The following is a 13,015-nucleotide window of genomic DNA, read 5'->3' as shown; positions in this document are numbered from 1 at the left end:
AACTCCAACTCCAACTCTCTCTGTTTCTATCTCTCTTATTTTCGTTTTTTGAATTCTTTTGTACCTGAAAAACTTTCAGTCAGCAAGATCTGCAAAATTGGTAGTTTATACTTACTCTATGTAATGAGATAACATGGTAATGAATCGTCTTATTACATAAAATAATGAACTTAATATGAACATTCATGGAACAGAAATGAACTATAATAATAATAGTAAAGATGATAGTGATGAACAACTTCTATAATTAAACAACATACCTAACTTTCAAGAAAATGATAAAACAAACTCCATACAAGACTTGCTGCTAAATAAACAGAAGAATATTTTGAAAGATAACATTAAACAGGAAGAAAATTGATAGAAATATTATTGAAGAATCATTTACAAAAAAGGTTAAGCAAGCAATTACTAACAATTTTATGACTGATGACTCAAATGGTAATTTAAGATAATTAACTATAGAACAATATATCAAGGCAATTCTGGATTCTATTAGATTAAATAATATGGAATACTGTAAATCAAAAAAATCTAACCTATATTGACACAAGAAAAATAAGATTGAAATAAGAAAATAAAGTGGACATAACATACATCGGACTGTATTCCAATCCAATGTATATTATGTTTTTCTAGTTTGTTCACTCCATTCAATGAGACAACTCATTTTCATGCTGCTACGTTTTTTCATTTATTTTAAACGTATATCAGTGATAAGTTGTACATTTTTATTTGATAGGTAGCAAAGATATATGATAAAAATAGACAACATTACAGATTTTTTTTAGAGTCCCATAATATTTAACACAGGTGGATATTGAACGTTTACTACTACTACTACTAATAATAATAATAATAATTGACAAGTATTATTGACTAAGATTTTTTTAAAGGGTATGTATGACGCCAACGAGAACATTCTGGCCATACTCACTTCTATTTATAAATTATTGAGCTATTTTTTTGTATTTTAGTAAACAGAGCATGTACCTATAGATTTTACTGACAGGAACAAGGTTTCTGATAATTTTGTAGTTGCTAAAGCTGTTTTTTTCTTTGATAGGGAGATTCACACAGAAATCTTAAAAAAAAAAAAAAGAATAAAAACAAAGATAATCAATTAAGTAACAATAAGTTATACAAATTTGTAATATAATTTTCATGCAACAAATCAAATATTCAATATTGTCTGTGACTATATGAAATTGTTGTAACATAGAAATTTATTTAAGAAGAATTTATTCTACTTTTGTAACTGTTTACGTTTTTCTAATTCTCATTGGATTACATTTATATATCTATCTATTATCACTATAATTTCCTATCTAATCATTAAAAAAAGAAATTATAGCCATTGACCGGGAAACATCTTTTGATATTCTGGTTCTTAGGTTTAAATTTGGTTGAAACTGAATTATATATTATCTTCTTCGAATAATCTCACCACACCTATCGTTACTGGATTTTACCAATCTTATCCACAATATTGAACATTAGAAACATCTATCCGGCGCTATCAAAAAAGTCTATTTTCACATTTGATACAAACTTCAATTATGTAGAAAGGCACATAGATCTCATAATATAACAAAGTAAAGAAGATACATTTCTGTCCAAACGTAACAAATATTATAAAGAACAACACTACTAATCAAAAGTTCAACGCACAATTATTTCAACATTAATACTGGAGGTGAACGAGTATTTTACCATCTACAAGCATACCCATTACACACACACATACGCATATATATATATATATATATATAGATACTACTATATTTCCCTTTTGAAATGCATGAGTTTAAGACTCCAAATATTCCAAAGATTAACAAATATTATGATAATGATGAAGATAATGACCTGAATCCTTTGGATATCCCATTAAAAAGTCTTAAAATCACAAAACATTTATCTAAAGAAAATCCAATGGAATTGCAGACTGACAATGATATTACTATACAATTTCCTGATGATGTTTTGGATGATGGAATAGCTCATGATAATAAAAGTCTTGCTAAAATTGAGAAACAAAATAGTTATGCTGAAACTGACCATCATCTAACTAAATGCATCTCAAGCCATAGTGGATATTATAAACAAATACTAAATAATAACATAGAAGTAGATTTAGGGACTCTAGATAATGGATATGAAGAATTAAATGAACAATTTTACAACAACACATATATAACACAAGATGATAACAAGAATCAAAATAACAATAAAATAACAAATGTAAGTTTTCAAGAAAAAGACTCAGAACTATACCATATGATTTATACACCAGATAAACCTAACATAACTGAAGATTTGTGCTTTCAATTCCCTGATGATATAAACAATACATCTTTGCTTAATAAAAATAATATAAACAAACAGAACTTAGAAAATAATTCGGTGACAAACTCAGATTCAGCTTCAGATTCAGTTTCAGATTCAGATTCAGATAATTGGGATACAGTACCTGCTGTAGCTTCATATAACATCTACAATAGTAAAGGGGAGTTGGAATTGAAAAAGTATTCGGAAAATGATATGAGATATAAAAATCAAACCTCATCGGAAAATAATGCAGGTCCACAGAATAATCTGGAACACAAAAATACTTTTGAATATACTAAAGTTACTGCAGAACAACAAGCACAAAGATCATATACCACCAATAAAAAAACTGATTTCTTATTTCAACATAAAAAGATTCTAAAAAATTTGCAAAATAATTATAATAATACTGAGGATAGTATTAATTTTAATCTTTCACAACAATCTCTTATAAATTCTGCTTCAACTTTATCATTACCGCACGATACAGAAGAATATTATGATGAATATGAAGATGATGCAGAAAAGACTGATGAGTTGAACTTAAGTTCACAATTAAATATTACCAACTTACTTTTAACTGACATGGAAAAGATTGCTTATGCAGGTGCTATCAACATTCTAACTAATAAGATGTGTGAAGACCTTGCTACGCTTTGCCTGTGTGTGGATATTGTAGCAAATAAAAAATTAGCGTCACGGTTAAACTTTTCACAAAAAGATATGGCTTCGTGGAAATTGGTAGTTTTACAACGACTATACACACATCTAAACATTAATGAAGAAGAAATCAAAATGATTGAGAACCTATCATTACATAAAATAGAGTTAAGTGATATCTTGAAGTGTTTAAAGACCTCAAGAGACATAGGTAATCCTTGGGAAAATTCACCTCATTCACAAAAATCCTCCACGTCCAGCATATCACAATATTCTCAACACTCATCGTCATCAATTCCTTCCACTTCTCCCTCACCGTCAACATCAGAAAAGGATGATAAAAATTTAGCCAAGAAAGTAATTGATCCCGAAATGATTACAAACAAAACAACTTTATCTGTAGATATTGCTTGGACTATCATATGTGATCTATTCCTAGTTTTATTACAAAACTCCACATATGATGCAAGATCTAGAACATTACTTATTAAATTTGCTGAAGCCTTAGGTATCACAGATTTGGAAGTGTGTGAATTTGAAAAGCGTGTAACTGATTCCTTAGATATGGAACAATCTACAGATAATCAGATATGGAATGAATCTGAACATATGAAAAAGCGTCGTGCTCAAAAAAAACGTAAAAAAATGGCATATGTTGGTTTAGCTATGGTAGGAGGATCGCTTGTCCTTGGGTTAAGTGGGGGATTATTAGCACCTGTGATCGGTGCTGGTATTGCTGCTGGTCTTTCAACAATAGGCATCACTGGGGCAACTGGTTTTCTTACTGGTGTTGGTGGTACGACTGTCGTGGCTGTATCAAGTACTGCAATTGGTGCTAACATTGGAGCTAGAGGTATGTCTAAAAGAATGGGTAGTGTTCGCACATTCCAATTTATTCCGCTTCACAATAACCGTAGAGTCAATTTACTTATCAGTGTATCTGGTTGGATTATAGGTAATGAGGATGATGTCAGGTTACCATTCTCCACTGTAGATCCTGTAGAAGGTGATTTGTATTCCTTGTATTGGGAACCCGAAATGTTAAAGTCTACAGGTCAAACTATTAATATTGTAGCTAGCGAAGTTTTTACCCAAACTATACAACAAGTACTAGGGGCTACTATCTTGACTGCATTCATGTCGGCTATTCAATGGCCAATGGCTTTGTCCAAATTAGGTTATATCATCGATAATCCTTGGAATGTATCCTTAGATAGAGCTTGGTCTGCAGGTCTGATATTAGCTGATACATTAATAACAAGGAATTTAGGACAAAGACCCGTAACACTAATTGGGTTCTCATTGGGATCCAGAGTAATATATTCATGTCTAATTGAATTATGTAAAAAGAGAGCATTAGGTTTGGTAGAAAATGTGTTTATCTTTGGTACACCAGTAGTTCGGAAAAAGGAACAATTAGTAATGGCACGTTCTGTAGTAAGTGGTAGATTTGTTAATGGTTATTCAGAGAAAGATTGGGTTCTTGGATATTTATTTCGTGCTACTGCTGGAGGTTTTAGCAAAGTCATGGGTATATCAGCTGATAATGATATTGAAGGTATTGAGGATTTCAACTGTACCGAATTAGTAGATGGGCATATGTCCTATCGTAAAAATATGCCTAAATTATTAAAGAAGCTTGGTATTGAAGTAATTAATGAAGAATTTGTAGAAATTGAAGAAACAATGGATCCAGAACAAGCAAAAAGGCAGAGAAAACTTATTCGTGAAGTCGATGCTGCTCAGAAAAAGTTAGCTCAAAAGTCTGAACATACCAATAGTTGGGTTCCTAAATGGATGAGACCAAAAAAATCTAAGTGGAAAAAAATGGCTGAAAATGCTATTGAAAATCAAAATTTAGAAGACATTTCTTCAGAAATTTCAATAGGTGACCAAAAGATCAAGAAGAAACCTAAAGATGCCGCAATTGTAGACCACAGTGCATTGTTTAGAGAGCTAGAAAAGCTTAAAAAGGCGATACATGAGGATGCATTAAAGAATCAAGTGAATAATGAAGGGGGCAGTGTACCCAAATATCTAAATGATTCTAGCAAACATGATAACTCAAATGATATGCATTCTGTAAAAAACCAGAATATTTCCAACTTAACTGCTACTTCAGAAACAAATCATGCTAATAACAACTTCCAGCTGTTAGGTGCTGGTAAAACTATTTTACCAGAAGATAACGAAATGAAGAAAAATGTAAAACATAAAGTACATGCTACGTTTCCTGATGATATATAGAACCATTTGTCTATCCAAACCGTGGGTATACATATATATGTACACATCAATTCCACACTCTATCACTCTTTCAAATAGTATAAATTTGCAGCATGCATTATTTAAATGAATTCTTGATTTTATTATTTCTTATCTATACACAATATTTATTTCATATATAATATTCATTAGAGACAAAATAAAATACATACATATACATATATATATTTCAATCTATAAAAAGACTTCTGCATTTAATTCAACATAAGAAGCAGCATATGGGATATCAAAGTTAACCATAACTTCTGGATGTAAAATACCTAAATGACCGATTTCTTGTGGCTCAGCACCCTCTTTAGCTCTAAACATAATCTTAGCACCTCTACCTGGGAAATATGTTGTTAATGAATCATCTTGTTCAATCCAATAACCTCTGGAATTTGATGCAGCACCATAATCTGCAACCCAATTAGTTCTAAAAGTTTGCATCATCTTACCTAGCAAACCTTGAATAATTTCGAAACCAGAATTCTTACCTACATATATAGCAGCCCAGTGACGTTCATTGTTAGCCTTTCTTTCCAGAGCCAAATTTTTGAAGACAACATCCCCAGTTTCAAAAACCTTAATTGGTAATGTGTGCTTTCTATTTTCTTTAACAGTTTTTAAGATACCTGGTAACAAAGAAGTTCTAACAACTTGATATTCTAAAGTTTTTGGATTAGCCAGTTTAACAGCCTTTGTACCATCATCTTCAACTCTTAAAAACTTAAAGTTTTCATCATGAGAACACAAAGTTAATGGTAAGACTTCTAACCAAGATGCTTGAGAAGATACTATTCTAAAAATATCTGAAATCTTGTTAATTGGTAAAGCAGAAGCAATGAAATTGGCATTAGACAATTTTTCACCCTTTGGTAAGTTATCATAACCATAACCAATAGCAACATCTTCCATGATATCACATGGATGTAAGACATCTGGTCTAGTAATTGGAATTTCCACATGTAAAATGTCTGGATTTTCAGTGGAAGGTTTAGCATGTAAAGATAATTTCTTTAAACATTTTGAAATTTCTTCTGGACTTAATTCCAAACCGAGAGCAGTGTTAATATATGAAATAGAGGTGTCCATGTTTCTAATGCTGATATCTGGAGTAATACGAGATTGACCGTTATGTTCGGAAACAACTTCAACAGCTTCAACAGTAAATGGTTCATCACAGTAGCGAGAAAACATAGCAACAATTTGGTTCAAAACAATATCTAGTTTGGTCTTATCAGTGGCAGTACAATCGATTAAGACATTACGCGTGTTTAGAGTTATTTTTGAATGTTCTGAGTTAATTAATGGTGGTAAAGAACAAACCACACCATTCTTATCAGTGAACAATGGGTAAACTGGAGAATCCTCAATCAAATGAACAAAACGACCAATATTGTTTTTTTGTTGTGGGCTTTTATAAAATTCAATCAACTTGTCACCTGTAAATTCTTCAGTTTGATTCAATGGAACAAATTTAATATCCTTTGGTGGGACACCAGCATAACGGAATGGGCCTTGCACAGTATCTAAGTCATGGGTACCAATAGCCACCAAACTTCTGTTTCTACAAATATTGGAATGAAGTTTATCTTGTAGAGCAATGAAAGACGCATAATTTTTTTCATTAAAAGTAATACCTCTTAAAATGGCTGCTGCTGCATATGGTCTAACTTGTTCAGAAGACTTATCAATAAACAACTTGGTGGTAGGTGGTAAAAGCTTATATTTTGGAGTCTCTGCTCTTCCCAAATATTCATTCAAAGATTGAGCAATACCTTCAATACACAATAAATCATATCTATTGGCACCAATATCAATTTTTAATTCAGGTTCTTCACCAAGCTTCAAAGCTTCTTCAGTGGTATCTTCATCTAATTCTACACCAAATTGGAAACATAATTCATCAAATTCCTCATTAGTATAATTCTTACCTAAAAGCTCAAAAAGTTGTTGCTTGTTAACTGTAACGCTAGGCATTTTTACTCGGAATTGGTTTCAGAAAACACTTGGTTTGTTTCAATAGTAATTTTATCTCACAATCTCAAGAAAAAAGCTAAGAAAAAAAGGAAAGAAGGAAAAACTGTGGGATGAAAGAAGTGTTATAGAGCAAGATACAATATAAGCAACTTTTAACGTTTGCATTTAATTAGTTCAATCGAAAACCAATGCTTGTTTATTGATCATAAAATTCGTAAATGAATCATCAACATTCCATATTATTCACTCGAAATTTTTTATTTTTCAAATTTTAAACCAAAAGCAAAAAAAAAAAATAAAAGAAGAAAAATTTTGACAAAGATGCGGGTAACTTTCCTTTATAGAATCCTCATCTTCAAATAAATAAACTTACTTAAAAACAGTGAGCGAGTGAATGAAAAGGATGGGTATTTTGTTATGTGATGCATCCATCATTAGAATTAACCTTGCTTATATACTCAAAAACCCACTGCTTAACGATTAACCACAATAATTAACATTACGTTAGATGGAAGTCATCATTATCACTGAAAATTGTATCCTCTTCTTCTTGGCTCTTCTTTAATGCATATTTTGCAATAATTCTGCGTAAATCTTCAATATCAACCGGTTTCTCTACCACCTCATCAAATGCTTGCGAATTGTATGCTTCTTGATAATAGTTCGTAATAGCGATCACCGGTGTGTTGGAATTAATTCCGTATGTTCTTCTTAAAAGCTTGACAATGTCGATTGAACCAAGTTTTTTAAGTCGAAGAGTAGTTATAATAAGATCAAACTTGACTCCACTAGTTGCTCGAGAGACCAATTCATCACCAGCACCACAACTCACTACAGTGCATCCTAAACTTTCAAGATCTTTGGTAGCTCTGTATCTATGGATAGGAATCGGTTCACACAGTAGAATATCCAATTGGTACCCAATTTCCTGATTAGCATTTCCACTTCTACGCTGACTTCTTCTTCTATACCTTAAAAAATTAACTCTTGATACAGCATTCAATCTATCATCTGTTTCACTTCCTGTTTCACTGGAACTTCTCCTTTGTTTTGTTGAAGAAATTTGCAATGATCGAGTTTTTTGAGGAAGAGCAGCATACGATGGTGACAATGGAGATTTAAATTTTGCAGTTATAGGTGATTCCGTGTCACTAAAATATAAAGAATTATTTGAATGAAGATTAGTTGCATTTGTTATCAGTGGATTAATATTCATAGAATTTTCAAGCACACTTGCATTACTGCCTTTTCTTGATGTTATTGATTGATCCAAACTTATGGACCTATCTGGCGAATAGGATCTTATTGAAGAATTATCTGATTTAACAATATTTCTAGTAATAGAATTAATTGCTGGTGATCCATTAATCGATAATCTACCTGTTCGTGCTTTCCCAAACGAATTATCTGATGATGAGCCAGCTTGAGATCCTGATGATCGTCTTCTGTGTCCTGAAAACTCATTCATATGTTCGTTCTTTAATCTGTTTATTGCATCCTTATTTGCTTTATCTAACGCTGATAAATTTCTAAAAGAAAACGATCCGAATTCTGTCTGACTTTCACTCAGTTTACTAACTCTTCTTTCCCTCATATGTGCTGGGATTGCCAAAGAAAGGCTTTTAGTAGAATTTCGTGGGCCTGTACTTATATCAGTAGAAAGTGATTCTAATACAGAAGATATACTTAATTTATTCATAGGTTTATTAACCATATCTCTCATACCTTCTCTCTCTTTATAACTGGGGCTAGAGGCTGATAAACTTTTCCATTTTACTGATGATGGTGTAGATGATATGTCTGTCTGTAATGATGGATTGGGTATCATACTGGTTTGAATTTCAGGAACGTCCAAGTTACTATTGGAAATGCTTGTACCCTGGTTTAAAGAACTAGTATTTTCAACTTCAAATCTACTTTCTTCATTGTGTTTTGGACTGTCATCATCAAAATCTTGAAAAGCTACACCACGCGAATCAAAATAATCAGTATCCTCAGGATTATCAATATTAGGAACAAAAGAGGCTTCTTCTTCATATACATTCTTCCAATCTACATCTTTTAAATACGGGTGATTTTTGATTTCTTCTACGCCTTTGGAGCCTAAACGTTTCTTTGGGTCGGTAACAAGCAACTTTAATATTAGATCTTTTGCTTCAGGAGAAATAACCTCTTTTTCTTCTTCTATTGAACTAAATCCGGGCCATTGTATATCACAGGTAAGAATTTTTTCAAATACCTTTTCTGGAGTGCTTGCATGAAAAGGAGGATATCCCAGCAGCAATTCAAAAAATATACAACCAACAGACCACCAATCACAATTTTCATCCTCACCAGTGCCTTGAATAGTTTCCGGTGCCAGATAGTCTGGAGTACCGAAAAATCGTTTGTTCTTTTTAGGGTTCCCAGGATGAAATAAAGCCAAATCTGACATAGCCGCAGATACACTATTATTTATACTATTAATGTTAATTTTCGATGCTGTAGAATTAACTGTATTAATACGCAGTTCTTGTGAATCAATGGAACCAATTCTTGGACGTTCTGGAGTACTGATATTATGTGCTAAAGTTTGATTTTCCATTTCAGAAGAAGTGTTTCCTATAAGCACATTACCACTAGTTGAAATGCTACTGTCAATATGGGAACCACCAGTGACTGTTCTTGCGGAGGTAGTACTTACAGATGCAGTCTGTGAATTTAATAATGTTGGAGGTGGTGGTGTGCTTGATCTAGACACATCTATCATGGAAAAAGATAGTTGAGATTCTGTTCTCTTTAAACTGTGAATATCATTACCTATGCTATAAATTGGATCTATTATCGATGTTGAACGAGGTGTTTGTCGTGAACTGTCAATAGAATCCATGTACTGCTTAGAATTAGATAATTTTCTTACGCGATAAGGAAAATTGTTACTGGAACTAGTAGATTCTGGAGTAGAAGGATTACTTGAAATTATAGAAGAAGGTTTATCAGTTGCATAAATCACCTTATGTCTTTTAACTAAACCTGCTCTAGAAAGTCCGAAATCAATTAATTTAATATGCCCTTTTGAATCAATCAATAAATTATCAGGTTTCAAATCATGGTGAATAATTCCTTCTTGATGCATATCATCAACACTGCAAACAATTTCACTCAGGTATTGTTTACACCATTTATCTGGTAAATAACCCATCATCTTAATTAATGCAGCTAAATCTCCTCCAGGTAGATATTCCATCACCAAAAACAAATTCTCCTTATTTTGGAAAGTGGCAAATAGTTTAGCAACATAAGATTTTTCACTTTGTACCATCATTATAGCTCTTTCTGATTTGATGTTTGTTACTTGATTCTTAGCAATCATGTCCGATTTTTTCAAAACTTTGATAGCAAAATATTCACCAGTTAATTTTTTCCTAGCCAGATAAACACTTCCATAAGCACCTTTACTAATTGGTTTCAAAATATCATAATCTTTTATGCTTGGTGTGGGACTCTTAAAATGATTTGTTGCTAATAGTAAAGGTGATAATGGTTGGTTTGGCGAATTTAAAATATTAGGATATTGTTCAGGAGTAAGAAATTCTCTACCAGTAATAAAGGGGGAATTCAATGGTGACTTTTCTGAGAGTAAAAGGGGTGCTTTAATACTGTTTGGTCTTTGTATTAATAAAGGTGATCCTCTTCTTGGTGTTAATGATATTGTAGAAAATACTTTTGGATATAATGTATTGTTATTATTTTCTGATTTTTCCATATTGTTGCTTGAATAAATTACTGGTTCTGATATTCTATTTCTTATACGCTGTAAAGGCACGCTAATATTTGCTGTAGTATTATCGTTATTTAAATCGGTTGTTTTCAAGATATTAGAGTTTGATGTTTCAATTTTCAGATCAGAGTTAGAAACAATAGAACCTACAGCATCACTTCTATCATTTTTAATACTCATATCATGTACAATAATGCTACCATCCTCCTGTCGTATAGTAGGGTGCACAATTATATTATCTGTGTTTTTTTCAAAATCTAACTGTGTACTTGGGGTGACTGATCTAGATGATTTCTGTGATATTGGTTTGGGGGCTATTATATCTGGAACAGGGCTCTCACTATTTGGCACAGACAAATGAGAGAGGTGATTGTTGTTTGAATTTATTTTTTTATTAACTTCTGGTTGTGTTGATAGTGAGGGAATATCATCATTTTGTAGATAAGAATCAGCAAAAAATTTTCTCTTTGATGGTTGTGGCGATTCTAATTTAGGCAGTTTTTCATCGTCAGTATTATCAATACCCCTAGTGCTATTAAGGCCATCTAATTCTGTTGAAAAAAGTTCTTTTTTAGTATTTAAAAGTTCATAAGAATTTATCTCTAATTGGTTATTAATTACTTTCAAAATATCATTGTTAATTTCATTCTTGATGGTCCATGAATATGTCATAGTATTATCTAATCTGACAACAGCATCAACTTTTTCCTTAGCTAATTGTATTGTATCATTAATTAATAAAGATAAGCCATTGGTATTCATATCTAATTGTAACACTTCTTGATTATCTATGTTATTTAATGGATTTTCCCATAGTTGGATTCTTTTAATATTGGATTTTGTATTTGGTGAGAATTCAAAACTCCAACCTGTGTTTTCCCGACTTTCTTGCGGGATCTCACTATTATTGTAGTTGTCTATATTTTGTTTTAAAAATGACATTAAATGGTCATGATTCGTAGTATTTTTAGTAATACCACCATTAGTCTTATTACTATTAAATTTATGATATTTTAAGATCAGTTCACTTGTATTAATATTTATTGCCCATTGACATAATTGAATTAAAGAATATATTATATTGATGACATGAGAAGCAGATTTATACTCTAATGGTAAACCTTTATAAGTAAAATGTTCTAGTAGTATACTCTGGTTGTTATTATTATTAGTAGTAGTAATAGTCGTAGAAGTAGTGGTGATAGTGTTGGTGATATTATTGTTATTACTGCTATCGTTGTTATTGTCAATCAATTTAGTTAAAAGATTCAATTGATCGACTAAATTATCATGCAACAATTGGATAATAGATTCTATTCGGTGTTCCACAATACAAGTCTGACAATGTAACTCCAACCACCAGTCCGGGACAAAACATTCACAAACACGACAAAGTTCCAACCTTGGTGGAGGTAAATCTATTTCATTAACGATATTTGAATTGACAATTTCATTTAGGTAATCATTTAAATAAGTGGCCCCATAACCCAATTTTTTCCAAAATTGCGGATCATTAATCTGATAAAGTTGATTTGTCAAATTAGAATTTGCTGTACCTAATGGATTAATATCTACAAAAGGTTTTATTATCCACATAGTATGACTGGGAACCTTGGTATCAGTTAAGATTAAAATCCCTGACGCTTCAAAAATTAAATCATCCAACGTGGTGAAAGTGACAGTATAGCTGATATTATCATTTTGTAGCATTAACTCCATGGCTCTTTCAAACACCAACTTGTCATTTAAGTCACCTTTGATCAAATCTTTGATTGGCTTCCAAATAGGCAACTCATGACTATTGCCATTCCCCTTAAATGATACAATCTCCAACCATTGTTTTGAAATGTATTGAATAATGCCATTTGGATCTAGTTCCAATACTACAGTAGATTGTGGATCAGTAGCTAATTTCAAATAATCTTCATAAGTGGGACTTGAATTACTTTTATCACTTGTGGTAGATACATTGTCCATCGTATATCTTATAGAAGAAAAGGAAAAGATACGAATAAAAAC

At 31.9% G+C, this 13,015-nt stretch overlaps 3 protein-coding genes across 3 annotated transcripts; 1 reads left to right on the top strand and 2 right to left on the bottom strand.

The window, feature by feature from the left end:
* Positions 1-1,797: 1,797 nt before the first annotated feature.
* Positions 1,798-5,235, top strand: MIL1 (Mil1p; the record flags this gene model as incomplete). The annotated part of the gene is made up of 1 exon (XM_064861494.1): positions 1,798-5,235. The coding sequence occupies one exon, from the start codon at positions 1,798-1,800 to the stop codon at positions 5,233-5,235; it is 3,438 nt and encodes a 1,145-aa protein (XP_064717171.1).
* Positions 5,236-5,448: 213 nt separating this feature from the next.
* On the bottom strand, positions 5,449-7,236 carry FRS1 (phenylalanine--tRNA ligase subunit beta; the record flags this gene model as incomplete). The annotated part of the gene is made up of 1 exon (XM_064861493.1): positions 5,449-7,236. The coding sequence occupies one exon, from the start codon at positions 7,234-7,236 to the stop codon at positions 5,449-5,451; it is 1,788 nt and encodes a 595-aa protein (XP_064717170.1).
* A 499-nt stretch (positions 7,237-7,735) lies between these two features.
* On the bottom strand, positions 7,736-12,973 carry RIM15 (protein kinase RIM15; the record flags this gene model as incomplete). Its single annotated transcript, XM_064861492.1, has 1 exon — positions 7,736-12,973. The coding sequence occupies one exon, from the start codon at positions 12,971-12,973 to the stop codon at positions 7,736-7,738; it is 5,238 nt and encodes a 1,745-aa protein (XP_064717169.1).
* Positions 12,974-13,015: the final 42 nt, after the last annotated feature.

This window comes from Arxiozyma heterogenica (assembly GCF_036370985.1).
Source record: "Arxiozyma heterogenica strain weizmannii chromosome Unknown scaffold_7, whole genome shotgun sequence".
In the NCBI taxonomy this organism is placed as follows: Eukaryota; Fungi; Ascomycota; class Saccharomycetes; order Saccharomycetales; family Saccharomycetaceae; genus Arxiozyma; species Arxiozyma heterogenica.
The sequence above is the reverse complement of the archived record's forward strand: the minus strand, read 5'-3'. Positions and strand labels throughout refer to the sequence as shown.